This window comes from Cololabis saira, chromosome 19 (genome assembly GCF_033807715.1).
Source record: "Cololabis saira isolate AMF1-May2022 chromosome 19, fColSai1.1, whole genome shotgun sequence".
Lineage (NCBI taxonomy): Eukaryota > Metazoa > Chordata > Actinopteri > Beloniformes > Belonidae > Cololabis > Cololabis saira.
This window is the reverse complement of record NC_084605.1, coordinates 6676229-6696249: the sequence shown is the minus strand read 5'-3', so window position 1 is coordinate 6696249 and position 20021 is coordinate 6676229. Positions and strand designations below refer to the sequence as shown.

The window sequence follows — 20021 nt, the reverse complement described above, 5'->3', positions numbered from 1 at the left end:
TAAACACCGGGATCACCATCCGGTCTAGATTTGCACGTGGCTTAAAGAGGGTTCCGCCATCTTTAAATACCCCGGCTTGTTTAAACACCGCAGCCACGTTTGAACTGTAGAGGTTCTGTATCATTTTTATTATTGCTTTGATTTCTTTTTTCCATTCCATGCATTTAACTTTCATTTCATTTTTATTGATTGTTGTTTTTCCTAATTAATGGTTTTATAATACTTAAGTTCTGCCATCAGGATTTATTCGGGGGTTACGTTACCATCTTTTGACACCTATATGTAAATAAATTCTGATTGATTTTTAATGAGTGGTTGTTGTTATTTCATGCAAGATTTGGTCACAAATTGATTTGTTTAAGCAGAACCAGTGCTCGGATATCACTCCTTCAATTGTTATTCTGTAAGTGATAGTAAGATTTGCTCTTATGCAGGATAATCCTAATCATATGAGACTGATTTTCTGCTGTGAAGTTATCATTTTTCCCCGGATTAAGGCCCTGGGGTGGTGCCCCTACGAGAATTATTATCATTTTGGTAATTCAATTTGATAAATAGTCGACTTTATTAATTATTAATAATTCTTTAATAGAATTATCATTAGCCTTCGATAACTGACCAGCTTAGCTACCTGTGTGGCACAACACTACCTAATGGTTTTCTACCTTTGTAGAGCTACAATTTTACTGTTTTACTCCCTAACCCACTTCCTTTCCCCCCAAGTGGCCCTTGTCTCTTGCCAGGCCGTCATTGTAAATAAGAATGTTCTTAATGACCTGCCTGGTTAAAAAAAGGCGAATGACTGAATGAATATCAAATAAAGCGATAGAATTGTTTTTTTTCCCCCTCTTTATCGTATAATGTTCACAAATTGTAATGCAATTCGTGTCATGTGTAGTGTATTTGGAAGGATCAAATCCATTTTAAATCAATATTTCAGGGGTAGCATTATTTGACAGTCCAGTAACGTCCTATCAAATAATGCTCCCGTCACTTAATGCATTCAGGTAAGATACTAATCACCTCACTGCCACTGCAGGATGAATCTCAGCATAGTTATACCCCCTAATATATCCATTTTAAATCAATATACCTCAATATATCTATTTTAAAATCAATATTTCAGGGGTAGCATAATTTGATAGTCCAGTAACATCCTATCAAATATTGCTCCCGTCACTTAATGCATTCAGGGCACGGGAAGCATCTAAAATGATCTCTGCTGGCCTGATACTGCGCCGCAATATATATCTAAAATAATCTAAATATCTTAGGATTTTGAAGATGTCTCTCGCCGTTAACAGCAGCGTGGACTGAAGGGATGCATAAAATTATGGGCGTGGCAATAAAACTTTGAAAATCGACGCAAGTAGCAGATCTGGACGGGTCGCGTGGTTGGACAGAACGCCGGGTCAGCTGACCGCCGTGCCTGGCCCGGAGGACGACTCACCTGCGAGGACGGCCGGCCTTGTCCAGCGTCCTGAAGACGTGGTGGAAGAGCGGGCAGCTGGACAGGCCGGTGATCGCGTGACCGTGGGAGCGCTTCCAGTACTGCTGCAGGTCCGACAGGAACTCCAGCACCTGCAGTGCAGCGGAGAGGTCGTTACCAGCAGAACAAGAGGGGGGGGCAGGAGAACTGGGGGGGGTCCAGGAGGAGAACTGTACCTGGGCGTCGCGCTCTTCAAACAGCAAGCACCAGGGCGAGTGGACGGACCGGATGGACAACTCATAGGAGCACAGGAAGAACGCTGTTTCCACCAGATCTGGGGGGAGGAATAGGAGGAGGAGGAAGAAGAAGAAGAAGGATGAGGAGGAAGAAGAGGAAGAGGAGTAGGTACAGGAGGAGGAAGAAGAAGATGAGGAGGAAGATGAGAAGGGAGAGGAGAATAAGAAACGTCTCCAAGTAACAGGTGTGTTTGGGGGCGTTTCCTGCCCTGCAGCAGGTGTTTGGGGGCGTGTCCTAAGCAGAGTTATTATCGTTCACGAAAACGAACGAAAAATAACGAAAACTAAAATTGAAAAAAACAATTTCGTTAACTGAACTAAATAAAAAAGAAAATTAAAAGACAAAAACGATAACTAACTGAAATTATATTGCGTGTTTAGAAAACTAACTAAAACTAACTGAAATTATAGATCTGATTTCCTCCGTTTTCGTCCCCGTCAATATAAGCCCCTTGGTATGATACATTTATTCCGCTCTGGCCGTCTATCTCCAACTGGCAGCTACGGCACCTTAACGCCTCACGGTCCGTGACGTCAAAACTAAAACTAAAACTAATAAAAACTAAACTAAAACTAAGCATTTTTGAAAAATATAAAAACTAATAAAAACTAGCAAACCCACACTAAAAACGAATTACTAAGTGAATTGAATGAGAAAAAGTCAAAACGAACTAAACTGAAAAATTCAAAACTATTATAACCCTGGTCCTAAGGTTGCAGCAGGTGTTTGGGGGCATGTCCTAAAGCTGCAGCAGGTGTTTGGGGGCGTGTCCTGCCCTGCAGCAGGTGTTTGGGGGCGTGTCCTGCCCTGCAGCAGGTGTTTGGGGGCGTGTCCTGCCCTGCAGCAGGTGTTTGGGGGCGTGTCCTGCCCTGCAGCAGGTGTTTGGGGGCGTGTCCTACCCTGCAGCAGGTGTGTGGGGCGTGTCCTGCCCCGCAGCAGGTGTTTGGGGGCGTGTCCTGCCCTGCAGTAGGTGTTTGGGGGCGTGTCCTAAGGATGCAGCAGGTGTTTGGGGGCGTGTCTTAGACCCTGCAGCAGGTGCGTCTCACCTGGCGTGAGTCGCTGCGGGGCGACACCCAGCTTCTCCGCCACCCTCCTCCTCACCGCCTCCATCTCGTCTCCGTGTCTGAACTTCTCCACCTCCAGCAGCGCTGTGCGGTTTGTCTCCACGCCCTCCACGTAACCACGGCAACGCTCAAAGAAGCGCATGAGCTCGTCGTCCACGCGGTGGGCGTAGTCCGGCGCTCCTGCGGACGCAGACACCAACCGGTCAGGACCCCGGCTTCCCGAGCCCCGCCCCACACTTCCCAGAATGCCCTGCGGCGGCTGCGTCACCGTGGCGACCCCAGTGCTGGTGCAGGCCCTCCTGGAAGGCCTCCACGCTGCTGACGCAGCGGTGCTTGGAGCTGGTGACGAAGCTGACGCTCCTCTTCCTCACGTTGTGCTCGGACAGCAGCGCCGGGAACAAGGCGGCCAGGCGGCGCGCTAGCTGGCGGAGCTCGGCCCGGCCCTGCGGCACCAGCTGACCTGGGGAGGAGGAGGGATGCTTGGATGCTTTACTGGAACAAGACCTAACCTCGTCTTTTACCCAAATATTCTCCAGAAAAGTTTAGAAGGTTCAGATTGTTTAGAAAAAAAAAAGGAGTTTGAGAAAAAATTGCAACACGTTCAGAAATATTCCTGAAATGTGGTTAGTGGTTTATGGTCACAAAGTCAAATGGAGTCATTGATGAACATTTTAGGAGTTTCAGGGTAAAATCACAATAATGTCTGGAATGTTTGTGGGAAATTACTACTAAGAATAATAATACTAATAATAACATACAACAACAATAATAATGATTATTATTACTGCTACTACTACTACTAATAATAATAACACTAATACTACTACTGATAACAACAACAACAACAATAATAATAATAATAATAATAAATGAGCTGGGATAGGCTCCAGCAGACCCCCGTGACCCCGGATAGGGATAAAGCGGGTATAGATAATGGATGGATGGATGGATGGATAATAATAATAATAATGATTACTGCTACTACAACTAGGAATAATAATAACAATAATAATAATTATTATTAACTACTATTACTACTACTACTACTACTATTATTACTACTACTACTACTACTACTACTACTACTAATAATAATAGCAATAATAATACTGATAATAATAATTATTACAACTACTTTTACTATTACTACTACCACAATAATTACTACTTATTATTATTATTAATAATAAAAATAATAACAATAATAATAATTCTGTAAACTTTTGAGGAGTATTTAAGATAAATTTGTTTGAATTTCGTGGAATACTTTCAGGAACATTTAATATATTTATAATATCTTGGGGTTCTTCCCCAGAACCAGGACCAGAACCTGGTCCGGGTCTTTAGTCTCACCGTCCATGTCCTCGGTGTACCAGCACTCCCAGCGGTCCCGGATCAGCCGGCCGGCCTCCCCCGGGTCCCGCTGCCCGCCGGCTCCCCCCGGGTCCCGCTGCCCGCCGGCTCCCCCCGGGTCCCGCCGCCCGCCGGTCAGCAGCTCGCTGAGCTCCAGGATGCGGCGGATGTTCCGGGAGGTCGGGTACCGGGTTCCGTGCCGGACCACGGCGGTCACGTGGACCGGCACGCAGCGCTCCCCGGGCGGAGGTCTGAGCACGGACGGGTCCGCGGACGGGTTCGGGTTCACCTCCTGGTACCGGGTCTTGGTCCCGAACAAGGCGGCGAAGCCCGGTACGTCCGGTACCGCGGAGGAGGAGGAGAGGCGGGCCAGCAGCAGGCCGAAGGCCGCCAGAACCGGGCCGGGGGCTCGGGGACCGGGGGACATGTCAGCGAACCCGAACCGGACTCCACGGAACCAGCTGCGGCGCCGGGTTGTATTTTGTTTACATCCAGCGCTTCCGGGTTCCGCTGCCAACGTGATGACGTCACTGGACACGTGACTCTGACGTCGCAGCCGCGCAGAAATAAATCCTCATTTAGGAAAAATTTACTGGTCTAAACGTGGAATTGATTTGGTCAAATTTTGGTCTGATTCTGCGAAATTCTCGGCAGAAGCAAATCAAAAAGAGATGACGTGAAAACAGCGTCACATATATGTGTGTGTGTGTATTTTAACAGTTAATGAATGAACAATAATGATAACACACACACACACACACACACACACACACACACACACACACACACACACACACACACACACACACACACACACACACACACACACACACACATATAATTAGGAATAATAATAATAATTATTATTATTATTAGTACTAATAATAGTAATAACAATAATAATAATACTAATAGTAATTATTATAACTACTACTACTATTAGTATTATAACTACTAATAATAATAATAACAACAATAATACTGATAATAATAATGAATGAATGAATGAACAATAATGATAACTCACATATATATATATATATATATATATATATATATATATATATATATAAATATATGTGTGTGTGTGTGTGTGTGCGTGTCAGAAAATTAGAATATTGTGATAAAGTTCTTTATTTTCTGTAATGCAATTAAAAAACCAAAATTTCATACATTCTGGATTCATTACAAATCAACTGAAATATTGCAAGCCTTTTATTATTTTAATATTGCTGATTATGTTTTACAGTTTAAGATTAAGATTCCCAGAATATTCAAATTTTTTGAGATAGGATATTTGATTTTTCTTAAGCTGTAATACCATACTACTCACGCTGGAGATTAAGTTGTCCTTAGTAATTAAGATCCTGATGGATGTGATCTTTTTCCTTTGGCATTTTGAAAATTTTTCTTTGCATGACTTGCTTCCGTGGAAGGACAAATCACTGCTTCGCCTGGATGGACTGGCCATTAATTTTTGTTTGTTTATTTTTGATTGGGCGATAACAGACTATGGCTGGATTATGTGGGGGAGCTTTATGGACCAAAAAGATTTAGGCATTTTCCGTGCCTATTTGAGACTGCTGGGGAGCCGGGCTCGTATCGGGGGCCGATGCTACAGACAGCAGAGGGCAGGCGGCATGCTCAAGGAGCGGCAACACCGACAGTGGAACGGATTAAAAAGGTATGAGAGGACTTTTAAAATAGAGACAGAGACAGGCTACACTAGTGACTTGGAACTGAATGACTGAACCACTTGAAGATCATACCTTGTTAAGAGGAGACTGCACGGACTATAAAATGCATGATTTTGAATGTGATGTTGATCCGGAAAGTCATGTGTTCAACTCCATCAATGACTACGTTTACATGCACTCAATAACCCTTTTAAAACCCGAATATTGGCAATAACCCGAATTTGTACGGCCATGTAAACACTTTAAATAACCCGGTTACTCCTTTTAAAACCCGAATATTCAGTCATATAAACGCCAAATGGAATATCCCGACCAAACGGAACAGGAATTTGTTTTCTGCGCATGCTCTGTTCGCAAGGAATCCTGGTCTTTTGAGTCCAGGAAGTTCTTCTAACCAGCCTTTCTCGACCGGGGTGTCGCGGCACCCTGGTGTGTCGTCAAAAAATGACCTATTCTGACATTTCATGTATAAATACCGTATTTTCACGACCATTCGGCGTGCTGTGTGGAAAGGCATACCCTCATTTTTGTGTCATTTGTGTATTTAAAACACACACACACGGCGCACCGTCTACACACGCGCCGCGGAACACACACACAAGCACGCAAGTGTGCGTTTTTAAAAATAGAGCCGGAGCAAAACTTATTTTGATTTACTTTATTTCAGTTTTTACATTAATCAGCCCCATCGAAGTCTCATCCTCTGTGTCTGCATTAAAGAGCTGCGCTAAATCAGCTGTGCCAGTCCGGATTCCTCGCTGTCAGAGTCTCTTTCCGTGCCGCGCGGCGCCTCGAAATGCTTTTGCAAAAGCTCGCAAAATAGTCCCAGCAGACACCTTAGCCCACGGATCAACAATCCATCTGCAAACTGTGGCATAACTTGCCTGGCGCTGCCTTCCACTCCTGAAAAAACTTTTCCCCCTCAGTCATCCATCTCTCCCACGCCGGTGCAGCCTTAAGGCTGATTTATGGTCCCGCGTTAAACCGACGCAGAGCCTACGCCATAGGTTACGTAACCTCCGGCGTAGGCTCCGGCGTAGGCTCTGCGTCGATTTAACGCAGAACCATAAGGCTTCACTTTGAACGACCGGTTCACACCGATGTCCAGCGGTTGGAGTTACTTTGTCAGACCTCCCGGAATAACAGCAAGCACAGCGTTCATATTTTTCACTTCTTTTTTTACACTGTCTGTGTGAGATGGGTGCGCATAGAGTCACAGATCAGCAGCGATGATGATGTGTGGAAAATACCACCGGGTTGCCGCAAACATACACCTGCCTCAGCCACTCATCATCATCCCTTCATCCATCCAGCCCTTTTTGAACATTTCTGCATTTGTAGACGGTAGAAAGTACCGGGATAACGAGATTTACATGAAGTTGAGAGAAAAGTTGCGCGAAGCAGCATTTGTTTTGAATTTGGATACAGGAAGAAGAAGCAGAAATGACGGGAATTGCGCCATCACGTTCTCCGCGCGTCGCTGGTTTGATCGGGATATCCCGAATGATTAATTACCATGTATACAGGGATAACCCTGTTTACTCACGCATGTAAACTGAATATTCCGAATGTTTCAGTAACCGGAATATTAGCAATAACCCGAATTTTGACTGCATGTAAACGTAGTCAATGCCACTTGTAATTATTATAGCGAGGAACAATTCAATAACGGGGTGGATTTAGAACTAGACAGGCTTAATACATTTTCTTTAATACATTTTAACTGTAGAAGCCTCTATGCAAACTTTACCAAGATCAATGAATACTTGAATAACTGTAAAAGCAAGTTCAAAGTGATAGCGTTATCAGAGACATGGTTAAATCAAGAGAGAGGGATAGATTTTCACATTGAGGGGTATGAGTTACATTATATCAACAGGACAAATAAGATGGGTGGGGGTGTGGCTCTGTTTGTGGATTGTAATTTGAATTGTAAACCTGTTCAATGCATGACAACCGTGATTGATGATTTAATGGAATGTATAAGTGTGGAAATTGAAATGGAGAAAAGGAGAAATATTATTATTACTTGTATTTACAGGGCACCTGGGACAAGGGTAGAAAATTTCAATGATAGCTTGGAAGACTTACTAAGTAGGATAAATGAAAACAAAACATTTATTATTTGTGGGGATTTCAACATTGACCTCTTAAATGTATCTAAACATAAAACAACATCAGACTTTATGGATTTACTATATAGTAGAGGGCTGTACCCAGTGATTACAAAACCCAGTAGAATAACAGCAACCTGTGCAACACTAATTGATAATATTTTCATAAATGATATAGATAAGAATATAACAGGTGGATTAGTAATGAATGATATAAGTGACCATTTACCCATTTTTTTAACATATGTCTGTGAAATGAAATATAGTAAAAGGGAGGCAAATGTTTCAAGAAACACTAGAGTACGAACAGATGGTGCAATAAACAGGTTCAGGGCTGACCTCTTAAAAGAAGAGTGGAAAGAGGTTTATGTACAAGATGTTAATGCTGCATACGGGGCTTTTCTGAACACTTATTTATCACTGTATGAAAAACATTGTCCAACAGTAACGTGCAAAGAAAAGGGTAACTACAACAGGAAGCCTTGGATAACTAAGGGTTTACAGAATGCATGCAAAAAAAAAAACAATCTCTACAGAGACTTCATGAAAACTAGAACAACGGCTGCGGAAACGAAATACAAAGTTTACAAGAACAAGCTGATAATAATAATGAGACAGGTTAAGAAAGAATACTATAACAATATTAAAGGTACCTGGAACATTTTAAAGAAGGTTATAGGAAATACAACCGTGTCTGCGGACCTGCCCAGCTACTTCATGAATGATAGCAATATGATTATGAAAAATATGAATATAGTGGCCAGCGAATTTAATTCATTTTTTGTAAATGTTGGGCCTAATCTGGCAAGTTCCATTGCAAAACATAAAGATGGGCAAATAGACAGCATATGGAAAGGGGAATGTAAAGTGTTGCAGTCTATGTTTTTAGGAGAGGCTAGTGAACATGAAATTGTATCTATTGTATCAAAATCCAAAAATAAGACATCTATTGATAGTGATGGGATAGATATGATAATAGTGAAAAAGACTATTGATTATTGTATAACTAAACCCCTATGTTATGTTTGTAATCTTTCTTTTCATACAGGTATTTTTCCAGATCGAATGAAGGTAGCAAAAGTTAATCCGCTTTTTAAATCAGGAGAAAAGTACAGATTTACAAACTATAGACCAGTATCCTTGCTCTCACAATTTTCTAAAGTGATTGAAAAGCTGTTTGGTAAAAAATTGGATAGTTTTATAGAAAAGAATGCCTTGCTGAATGAAAGCCAGTATGGCTTTCGGACAAATCGGTCGACAGCTGCAGCTTTAATGAATATTATGGAAGAAATAACAACGGCGATTGATAGTAAGAAACATACAATAGGTGTATTCATCGACTTAAAAAAGGCATTTGATACAATAGATCACACAATTTTAATTTCTAAATTACATATGTATGGAGTAAGAGGAATAGTTCTGGATTGGTTAAGAAGCTACTTAGAAAACAGACAACAATATGTACAGTTTGCTGGTAATACTTCTGAATGCATGAAGATTGAATGTGGAGTCCCACAAGGCTCGGTCTTGGGGCCTAAACTTTTTATTTTGTATATTAATGACATATGTGAAGTGTCTAAAATATTGCAGTCTGTTTTGTTTGCAGATGACACAAATTTTTTTACTTCTGGTTATGATTTAAAGGTGTTAGCAGAGACCATTGCACAAGAAATGATTAAACTTAAAGGATGGTTTGATGAAAACAGGCTATCATTAAACTTACAAAAAACAAAATTTATAATTTTTAGTAACCGAAAAATTGAAAATGTGTGATTGTCTATAGACGGAGTAAAAATCGAAAGAGTAAGTGAACTTAGATTTTTGGGTGTTGTACTGGATGACAAATTGACATGGAAAGCTCATATATATGGAGCTAGAACAGTCTCATAATTCACAAATGCACAGGACAAGTTTTACAAATGCACAGACCGATTTGCAAATACACACACAGTTTCACACGTGCACAGAACAATTCACACGTGCGTAGGACAAGATACACAAATGTATTTTTGATGCACACACAAATATAACCTGATTTACACATGTTTTTTTTGTCTGTGAGCTGCGCTGGATTTGTGTGTGAGTTTTGAGACTCCCCTGACGTGACTCGATGCACAAATAGGTTTTTTTTAACACGGAAGGATCTGCAACCAATCAGATGTCTTCCTTTGTTCCAGCCAATCATAAGAGCAGACCTACGTGGGGGACGATTTACTCTAAACCAATCAGATTAAAGGGGCGGATACACCTGCTGTTTGAACTGCGTTCGCGTCGTTCACATAGAAAAGTGATTAATATTTGGAGTTGGTGGAGTAAAGACAGCAACAGGAGATAAAAGATAAATAAAGGATGAAGAGGAGATCACTGCTCTGATTTCTTGTGATCTCGGTAAAGAAAACAGCGCGATCAGAGATGGTTTGTCAGGCCGTTCAACCAGAGCCGTCGGGAGACTGGAGAGCTCCAAGTCCTGCCGATGCAGCAACTGATGATGAGAAACAGCGGAGATATTTCTGTATTTGAACTACAGGTGTCTTTCAGGAGAACGAGCCTGACGGGGGTGAATCTTGCTGCAGTCGCGTTCTGGCTCTGGCCGCGATGGCGCTGGTCCCGGTCAGACACCAGCTGAGTCAGCTGGTGTTTCTGACCATCACGTGACCAGACGTGGAGGTCAGAAACAAGCAGCTGTTATCCTCACATTTATGATGTGACATCGCCACCACACAGAGACAAACATGTGTCAGAACAGCGGTGGCAGATCAACACATTCCCGGTTCAGAGTCATCATGGGAAGATGCAGCGGTGATGATGCTGGTCGGGGTTTAGTCCACCGATCATCAAACATCTGAGCTGGATACAGAGGTTCTTCGGTTATCAGTCGACTGATACCGACTTTGCTCCAGATATTTCGGTAAATTAATCTCCTGACATGCGCTGCTGCTCCACCTGGCGCTGCAGCTCGTCCCCGTCAGGCAGCGCAGCAGCTCTCTGCTGTCTGTCTGGTTCTGAATCAGCGGGACAATCCCATCAAACACCTAGTCAAACCAAACGGAGCAAATATATAAAAATCTCCGCTGTTTCTCATCATCAGTTGCTGCACCGGCAGGACTAAGAGCTCTCCCGACGGCTCTGGTTGAACAGCCCGACAAACCATCTCCAATCGCGCCGTTTTATTTACCGGGATCACAAGAAAAGCAGCAGTGATCTCCTCTCCATCCTGTTTATTTCTATTTTATCTCCTGTAACTGTTTATTTATCTTTACTCCACTAACTTGAAATATTAATCACTTTTCTAAGTGAACGCAGTTCAAACAGCAGGTGTATCCGCCCCTTTAATCTGATTGGTTGCAGATCCTTCCGTGTTAAAAAAAACCTATTTGTGCATCGAGTCACGTCAGGGGAGTCTCAAAACTCACACACAAATCCAGCGCAGCTCACAGACAAAAAAACATGTGTAAATCAGGTTATATTTGTGTGTGCATCAAAAATACATTTGTATATCTTGTCCTACGCACGTGTGAATTGTTCTGTGCATTTGTGAAACTGTGTGTGTATTTGCAAATCGTTCTGTGCATTTGTAAAACTTGTTCTGTGCACGTGTGAAACGGTGTGTGTATTTGCAAATCGGTCCGTGCATTTGTAAAACTTGTCCTGTGCATTTGTGAATTATGAGACTGTTCTAGCTCCATACATATATCATATGTTAAAAAAAAGATTTCTAAGAGTATTTTTGTTCTGAACAAAGCAAAATATGTATTAGATTATAAGGCATTGCGAATTTTATATTGTTCACTGATTTTACCTTATTTCAATTACTGTGTGGAAGTCTGGGGCAACACTTATACTAGCAATCTACATCCATTGTTTATCCAGCAGAAAAGAGCGGTGAGGATCATTCATAAAACAAATTACAGAGAACACACCAACAGATTATTTATTAATTCAGGACTTATTAAATTTAAAGAAATAGTTGAGTTACAGACGTTATTAGTTATGCATAGGGCAAAAAGAAAATTATTACCAAGTAATCTACAGCAGTTGTTTGTTTTTTCAAATCCAGAAGTTATAGATCAAAGAAGGAAATATCATTTCAAACATCAGCATGCAAGGACCACTCTTAAGCAGATGTGTACATCGGTTGTGGGAGTAAAACTGTGGAACTCTCTACAGAACGATTTAAAGGAATGCACAAATTCACTTAGGTTCAAAAAAATGTATAGAGATAAAATATTTAAGTTATATATTCATGAATAGACTGGGAATTAAGCAGTATTATTAATATCTGTGGTTTTGTTCTATTTAAGTGTATATTTTTGTAAATATTGGTTACATTGATTGTTCTTTTTGTTTGGTATTTAATAAGGGGCAGGTAACATAAGACTTGTCTTCATCCTGCTCCTTTTCGATCATGGTGTGTAGATTGACCACCATGCACGAAACGAAATAAATAAATAAATAAGAGAAACGCACAGACAGCGTTCAGATGCGCACTTTTCTCCAACTGATTGTTTTAATCCTCGAAGTGGCAATATAAGTGAGTACATTTGTAATTGTTAGAGTACAAGTGTAAACTGTTCTGTTTGACACTTTTATTTAGTTATGTCTTATTATAACGGTCGGATCCGTTCGCGGACGCTGCTCTGCCTAGATCTATGAATACTAGATCCGCCATGTCCGTTATTACTGTAACTGACATCGTTTTGCCATTAATTTGTATTTTTCTGTACTTTGTGTTTCAGTTTCACAATTTGTGACATTAAACCTGTCCGACCACAACTTTGCCTGTTCCTTGGAGGTCATAGTGTCATGGAGAGTTTAGCTGGCTGTGAATCCCAGTATACGACAAGAGTCACACTGGGTGTAACAGTACAGTTGATCTTTGTAAAGGTACTTAAACCTAAACGCATTTTATGACAATAAAACACTCTCAAAGTAAGACAGCTGTGAAAACCCCTGACCTGTGTCTGCTCTTCAACATTTACTGAAATACTTACACCGGTTCATCCTCCGACCCCCATCACTGGTACTCGCTCCTGTTCTGCTCGTGTATGGTTTGTTTTGCAATAAACAAGCGTCAATAAAGATCTTGAAGAAATAAGGTTAAGATGAAATGTTGTTTCTGTTCTTCTGGGGATAATAATAATTTGAATAATAGTTTTTATTTGTTCACACTTAGTTATCCACCGGTAATACTAAATCTTATTGAGCATTGTTATTGTTCATGTACCTGGTCACGTTAGATGATTTCATATGAATTTAAAACGCTGTGTCATGGATAATGAGGGGCGGGTTTGATTGACAGCTGGGTGTGTCTACGTGTCAGCTGTCATCACTTTGGCTCCGCCTCTCCTGCTGCTGCCAGACACGTCTTTTACTCTATATGTAAATATGTTTAACGACTGGAGAGTTCGAAATGATTGTCCACCTTCATCCTCCTACCTTTACCATATAAAGGTACCTGGAGCTGACAATGGTTGGGTCTTATTTCCTTATATTTCAGGAGTGTTTATGCTGCATTTTTTAAACCAGATTTGGATCTGAGTCCAGACAGCGAATCTCAGAGGAGACAATCCAGACCTGAAAAAACCACATCAGCTGCTTATTTCTGGTTTATTAAAGTGAATGATCGGAGTTTAATGTGGAAATCTTCACGTAAGCCTGTGCTCCGTGTTTTACATTCAAAGATCATGGCATTACACGGCAGATGAGAGAAAGGAGAGATCAGCTCTGTCCTGCAGGTCTACTGAACCGGACGGATCTTCATGCTGATGGTCTTCAGGGAGTAGTTCCTGCCCTTCCAGGTGTACCACTCCACTCCGACATAGTTGATGGTGGCATCAACCCCCCAGCGGTAAACCGCGTTAGGGTTTGCATGGTAACAGGCGTTGTACCAGAACGCCCCCAGTCTTGATCTGGCACAGTTAGTCCCCCAGGAGTCCTGGTCTTTGTCGAATGTGGAGAACTTCTGTCCATTGTGATAACTCAGAGAGTCTCCTGCAGACACAAGAAATAATGATAATACTAATACTAGTACTACTACTACTATTAATAATAATGATAATACTATTAGTACTACTACTATTAATAATGATAAAGATAATACTACTACTACTAATAATAATACTATTAATACTACTACTAATAATAATGACAATGATAATGACAATACTACTACTACTACTACTACTATATATAGTAGTAGTAGTAGTACTATAATAATAATAATAATAATAATAATAATAATAATAATAATAATAATAATACTGAGTAACCTGCTGACCTCATCATCTCCCCGGTTACTCATCTGTGACCCCCTGTTGCTGTTGGTACTAAAACACACTCCCCTGGTGGGCTGTAACCAGGTTACGTGATCAACAAACCCCTCCCACGACGCACCGCCCCACATCAGTCCTGTTTACATCAGACCTGACCCGCTGTTAAGACCCTCGGAGGAGGGTTGTCTGCGGGTGTTCGTCATTGTAAAGGGGCTCTTGTGTGAGGAGAGCTCGTAAAAACCTTCATATTGCAGGTGTGGACCCTGAGACCGCCTTGTAGACCAGCGACAGGGACTTTAACATGGATGTTGGGTTGGAGGTGATTCCTAAAAGGCCATGGTTGTGCATGGAGATGAACATTTCTGACACCAACCTGCCCCTCCATTAGTGAATCCAGACACATGCAGTGTGTATCCAAAGGACTCTGGGCTGACGGAGAAGGAGGAGTAACGAGCAGAGGCCTTGTTCCCTTCAAAGTCCTCCATGTCAACCAGCAGCTCGTACTTCTTCCGCAGACTGAGGTGGAAGAGATTCTCCAGACCTGAAAATACCACAGAAAGAGACAGGATGCCACCGTCAGACATTATTAAATTCATATTCAGGATCCATGTGAGCTTCGTTGGTTTGGGTTCAGGTCTCACCGAGCCAGTACTCTCCACCAGCGGTCCCGAAGCCCATCTTGTACTGGTCCCAGCCTCGGTAGAAGTTCACCGTGCCGTCCATCCTCCTCTGGAACACCTGGAGGAACAAGAACGTGCTTAACCAGCTGGACGGCGGAGACCTGAACAGATCTGAACCTGACAGGTGCGACACTCACCGTCCATCCTCCTCCGAGCGAGTCCATGTCGCAGTACACCTGTACACAATCACATGTTTAACGATCTACCTGGGGTTGAGCACTTCTGCTTCAGACCTTTAAAAGCTCTTAGTCCCCGCTGCTTTTTGATGTTGCCATCGAGCCTCTTGCAATCATGCTAAGAAATACAGCCAGCCTAGTTGGGATATGTAGGGAGGGCCAGGTACGATCTCCTCCTTTTTCTGTCCAATCCAAATTCCTCTATGCCAGTCGCCCTTAAGATGATTTCAGACTTTGGGAAGGTTTCCGGATAGCCTACTAAGAGAAAGAGCCTTCTTTTTCCCATAAATTAAAGAGCCCCGACAAATGTAATTTCTGTCTTTTCCATTTTCAGTAAGCCTTGATCAATTCACATATCTGGGCGTTAATGTAACATATAGGTACAAGGACTTATTTAGCAGTTATTTCAAAACAGCATTGGATAAGGCTAAACAGGACATGTTGCGATGGTCCCGTCTGCCCTTATTACTGGCCGGGAGAATAAACTCAGTTAAAATGACAATTATGCCAAGGTTTCTATTTTTCGTGCAGTGCCAGTTTTTATTCCCGAGTCATTTTTCAAAAATTGAAATAAATGCACATCAACTTTTATTTGGAACAAAAATCTACCCGGTATCAGAAAAGACTATCTGGAAAGCGTAGCCCAATTATACGCACTATTACTGGGCTGCCAACCTCCACAAACTGGTATACTGGGTCCACAACCCGCCAGAGGGAGAAGCACCAATCTGAGTGCTTTTGGAGCAACACTCATGCAACCCAGTATCATTGTGTGTGTTGTGACGGCCTTAGGCTTCAAGGCCAAGTTCCTGTTATTGTTTGGTTGCTGGGATCTGGGGAATGGCTCGTTAGGAGTGATGGCTGACACCTGGGTTGGTGTGACTGCTCACCTATATATATGGGTCCCTGAGCAGTCAGTCTCTCTCTCCTCTCTGGGTTACTTGTTTTGTTTGGATTTTGGGGTTGATTTGGTTTAGTTTTTTACATTCTATAGGTTCATACATTCACACTTACTTACTTTAGATTTATTTAATACATTTATTTTCTTGAACTTTAAAGAGTCTTGTGTGGTCTCCACTTTTTGTCCTTCCTTGAGCCAGGTCGTGACAGTGTGAAAGACCTTTTTAAAAACAACGTATTTGGATCATTCCAGCAGTTAAGCATGGACTTCAATATCCCTAAGTGCAATTTCTTCAGGTATCTACAGGTCTGTAGTTTCATTAAAACACATTTCTCTCAGTCTCTGAACTCACCACAAAGTAGCTGGATAGATGAGCTACTGAATACCGACCCTACCCGTAGGGGTATGGTGTCCATCCTATATGAAAACATACAACAATCGGCTTCCCCATCCCTTGGATGCATAAGAATGCAGTGGGAGGAGGAGCTAGGGATAGAAATGTCAGATTTGGAATGGCAGCACGCAATAAAAAATTGTACACTCATCTTCTGTGTGCACAGGTTAATACAATTCAAGGTGATCCATAGGCTGCATCTGTCCAGGAGCAGACTAGCTCAAATGTACCCAGGCTCTGACCCATCTTGCCCTAAATGTAACCTGGAGCCGGCTGATCTCCGCCATATGTTCTGGGGGTGTCTCAGGCTGGCTACATTCTGGACAGATGTATTCCAAACCTTCTCAGCTGTATGTGGCACTGACCTCAACTGGGAACGTCATTGGATGGAATACTTGGAAGACCTTCTCAATTCCACCGGGTGGGAGATGGCTGGGATAGTTGGTCCGTTGCTATGAACTCCCTGTGCTAATGGAGGCGGGTTGGATCCATGTCACTAGGTCAGACTTGTTCCAGGTCGTTGTTTGTCATTGACTCTGTTTGTAACTGTGATGGACAGAACTTCTAGGGTCAGCCAGGAGGCAGAGTCGGTCTGGTCTGGTCGAAGGATTCAGTCTCTGCAGATGATGTGGTCCTGTTGACATCAGATCTTCAGGTCTCTCTTTATCGGGTCGCAGCTGAGCTAAAGCGCCTCCGAATCTTTGGTCAGGAAAGACTGGAATGTCCTTTCCTGGTTTAGGAGCTGCTGCCTCAAGTGGGTTGGTTTGCAAAGATTTTTCTTCATTTGGTACAAAAATAAAATGTTTTGGTTTCCATATCCATGCCAGAGGAATCTTTAGGAATCAGTTCAGCTACTTAGCAATGTATTCGGGGGGTGGTGGTCTTGTGGCTACAGAGGTGGGTTGGGATCTAGAAGACCCAGGTTCCGGCAACCAAGATGAACCACCATGGGCCCTTGAGCAAGGCCCTTAACCCTAATTGCTCCCTGGGAAAAAATGGTGTGTTTGTTCTCTCAGATGTAAGTCGCTTTGGATAAAAGCGTCTGGTAAATGACAGTAGTAATAGCTCAGTTGCTAACGGGAACCAAATCATTACGTGGCTGCAAACGTCAGTTACATTGCTGCGTTTCCGTGAAAGTTGCAGCAACAACAAGGTATTTGCTCTATTAGGACACATCTCTAAAAGACAGGTTGTCTCCTCCTCAGACCACTGCTGCTTTGCTGCATCCCCATTAATTATTATTTGAAAATGTCTCCGTCTCCCAGTCTTACTATTTCTGTTGGTCTTAATAACCCCTCCCCCTCCGCAGTTCCTTCCCAGCAAAGAGTTGGTGCTACCTTGGAACAGGTTTTTCTAGCCCGGAGCCAGTTCTTTGTCAGTGGAAACAAAAAGCCCGGTTCCAAACTCAGCACTGGCCCAGAACCAGAACCAGAACCAGCCCTGGAACCGGTTTGGTGGAAAAGGGGTATGCTACAGCTGCTGGTGGGGCCAGTTGAACTGCAGACCGCTTTGACCCGCCTAGACCTGCTAGCATCAGACCGAACAGCAGCAGAACAGCAGAAGAATGTTCGGATGTTGAAATTATCTCAATTAGCATCACAAGGTAGCCTATGCTAATCCAGCCCAAATAGCTAGCAGTACGAAGATACCAGGCTTCAAAAGGAGAGGGACCTGTGGGACCACTTGTGAACCGCCCAGATAATAATGTAAAAGGTGCTCATGGGTGGTGTAGATGGACCTGGACGGCAGACGTGGCCCCGATGGGGTAGATGGTGTACACTCCACTGAGTTTGTTGCCATTACTGTTGTGGATGTCGTTGCAGTCCAGCGGGAGGATGAGGCCATGGCAACTGGTCACCATGGAAACCAGGAGAGGGAGGAGGGCCGACAGCAGCTGCAGAACAGGAGCAGATTTGATATTGTTTCAGGGCGAATGTGAAAATTTCTCATGGTGTAGCATTAGAAATTAAATTCAGTTTCATTTATATATCTACTACAACACAAGTTGTCTCCAGGATGTTTCCAAAGACCAGAGCAAGACCCCTTGACCAATTATTTCATATGCAACTGTAGGTAAAAACTCCCCTTTAGGAGGGAAGAAACCTGCAGGTCAGGATGTCCACACAGACAGGTGGAAGCAGCAGTGGGATGATCAGAAGGGGGGCTGCAGGTCAGCATGCAGCTCCTGAAGCTCTGGCCTAAAGACGTGCACAGAAGAGAAAAAAGGGGGGGAGGCAGTCCAGCACAACAAACTACAAGAACAATGGAGAACAATGATGATGATGAGATACTTTTAATTAATAACTGAAAAAGGAAGAGAAGGAGGGGGGATGGGCATCGCTCAGTGGATCATGTTGCAGTGCCGACTCTGCGCTATGATGCATTCTGGACCCTGACTGAAAACTTCAAACAGATAATTTTCTTTATAAATGATCACATGACTGGCTGCAACGACCGTTTCCAGGATTTTAGATACCGTACACATAAGAAGTCTAAAATTTGCTTTAATGTCTGGGTCAAGAGACGGGTTTTTGAGTAAAAGTTTTATTATTACGATTTCAAAAACCTTCGGCAACACATCCTGATTTCTGGTTGATGGTTGTTTCACCACAGAAAAGTACCGCTGGTAGACCGAGAGGCTAGAAGTCAGAAACTCACCTTCATCGTTAGAGTTCTGCTGAAGTGATCCGATAGCAGCCGGCTGTTTTTGACCTGTATTTATTTCCTTGACGTTAATGATTCATCCTTACGATTCTGATGATGAGACGTTTGTAAGGTCAGAGCTGATCTTTTAGCTTATCATTCTGCACTCTGTACTCGGGCAAAGGCCACATGCTCATATCAGTAAGACGTGGACCGGCGGACAGACGGAGACCTGAGGGCGATAGCTCAGGGTCAGTGAGCGGTCAGTAGCTCTGGAGTCTGCTGCTGTCGCTGTCAGGTCTAAAGTTTAAAGAGGACACACAACTCACGTAAGGAGATTTATTTGGAACGTCACCGCAGCTCTGATTGGACGAGCCTCCCGGAACTGGATGAAAGATTTAGGTTTTACAACACGATACACATTAACATAGGATACAACAATTGGTTGGTTGTGGCATGTTTGATAAAAGTAAAGAGAATAATTATATAAAGGAACTCTAAATGAGCTGAATAAAAAGACAATAAATGATTATATTCCAAGTTGTTATTTGCTTAATATGTTTCAATTAGAAAACAATAACATCAGGTAGTAAACAACAGGATTTTAAGCTAGTAAACAACGGTGCTAACTACGCTACTGTTTCCCCGCGTTCAACTTTACAAATAAGTTTTGCATCGAGGGAACGGTTGTGTGCAGATTTCACAAGTGGTTAGCAGAGCTGAAGCCAGTCCAAGTGGAGAAATACTGACCATCAGGCTCCAAAATGGATTCCAGAAGTTCCGTTGCCAGTGCCCCCCCCCCCCCCCGCGTTTGTTTACTGGCCTGTGGCCGTAAATAGCACCTCCTAGTTCTTCGACTATTTCCACTACAGCTGTTGTCGTCCTTAATTTCTCTACATCGTCCTTTTAGCTACTCTAGCTTTATACGACACTGCTCCGACATTGGTTCAAATCCCTCGCCTGTTTATCGTTCCTCGCTGCTCTACCAACTAACGGTGGCC

The 20021-nt window shown here is 42.8% G+C and overlaps 2 protein-coding genes across 3 annotated transcripts in view; both read right to left on the bottom strand.

Annotated features, from left to right (window-relative positions):
- minpp1b (multiple inositol-polyphosphate phosphatase 1b) overlaps positions 1-4650 on the bottom strand; it is a 7223-nt gene extending 2573 nt beyond the window's left edge. The window contains exons 1-5 of the mRNA XM_061707973.1: positions 4144-4650; positions 3059-3250; positions 2773-2970; positions 1666-1763; positions 1451-1581 (exon numbers count right to left, since the gene is read on the bottom strand). Of these exons, the coding sequence (XP_061563957.1) occupies positions 1451-1581; positions 1666-1763; positions 2773-2970; positions 3059-3250; positions 4144-4570 (1046 nt within the window). The 5' untranslated portion in view covers positions 4571-4650. The remainder of the gene's footprint in view (positions 1-1450; positions 1582-1665; positions 1764-2772; positions 2971-3058; positions 3251-4143) is intronic.
- Positions 4651-13575: 8925 nt separating this feature from the next.
- On the bottom strand, positions 13576-19056 carry LOC133419275 (microfibril-associated glycoprotein 4-like). 2 transcript variants are annotated; one of them, XM_061708348.1, is made up of 6 exons: positions 19036-19056; positions 18116-18271; positions 15044-15082; positions 14868-14964; positions 14600-14767; positions 13576-13945 (listed from the first exon to the last, which is right to left on the bottom strand). In XM_061708348.1, the coding sequence occupies exons 1-6, from the start codon at positions 19039-19041 to the stop codon at positions 13692-13694; spliced, it is 720 nt and encodes a 239-aa protein (XP_061564332.1). In that variant the 5' UTR covers positions 19042-19056; the 3' UTR covers positions 13576-13691. The 2 variants fall into 2 exon arrangements, with proteins under 2 accessions (XP_061564332.1, XP_061564333.1); XM_061708349.1 differs by lacking the exons at positions 18116-18271; positions 19036-19056 and adding an exon at positions 16743-16950.
- Between the last annotated feature and the right edge of the window lie 965 nt (positions 19057-20021).

Coding starts and splice junctions, on each gene's coding strand:
- LOC133419275 (XM_061708348.1), bottom strand. Junction 14,768..14,867: donor TGGTGGAGAGTACTGGCTCG/GTGAGACCTGAA, acceptor TGGTATTTTCAG/GTCTGGAGAATCTCTTCCAC. Junction 13,946..14,599: donor ATTCACTAATGGAGGGGCAG/GTTGGTGTCAGA, acceptor TTGTGTCTGCAG/GAGACTCTCTGAGTTATCAC.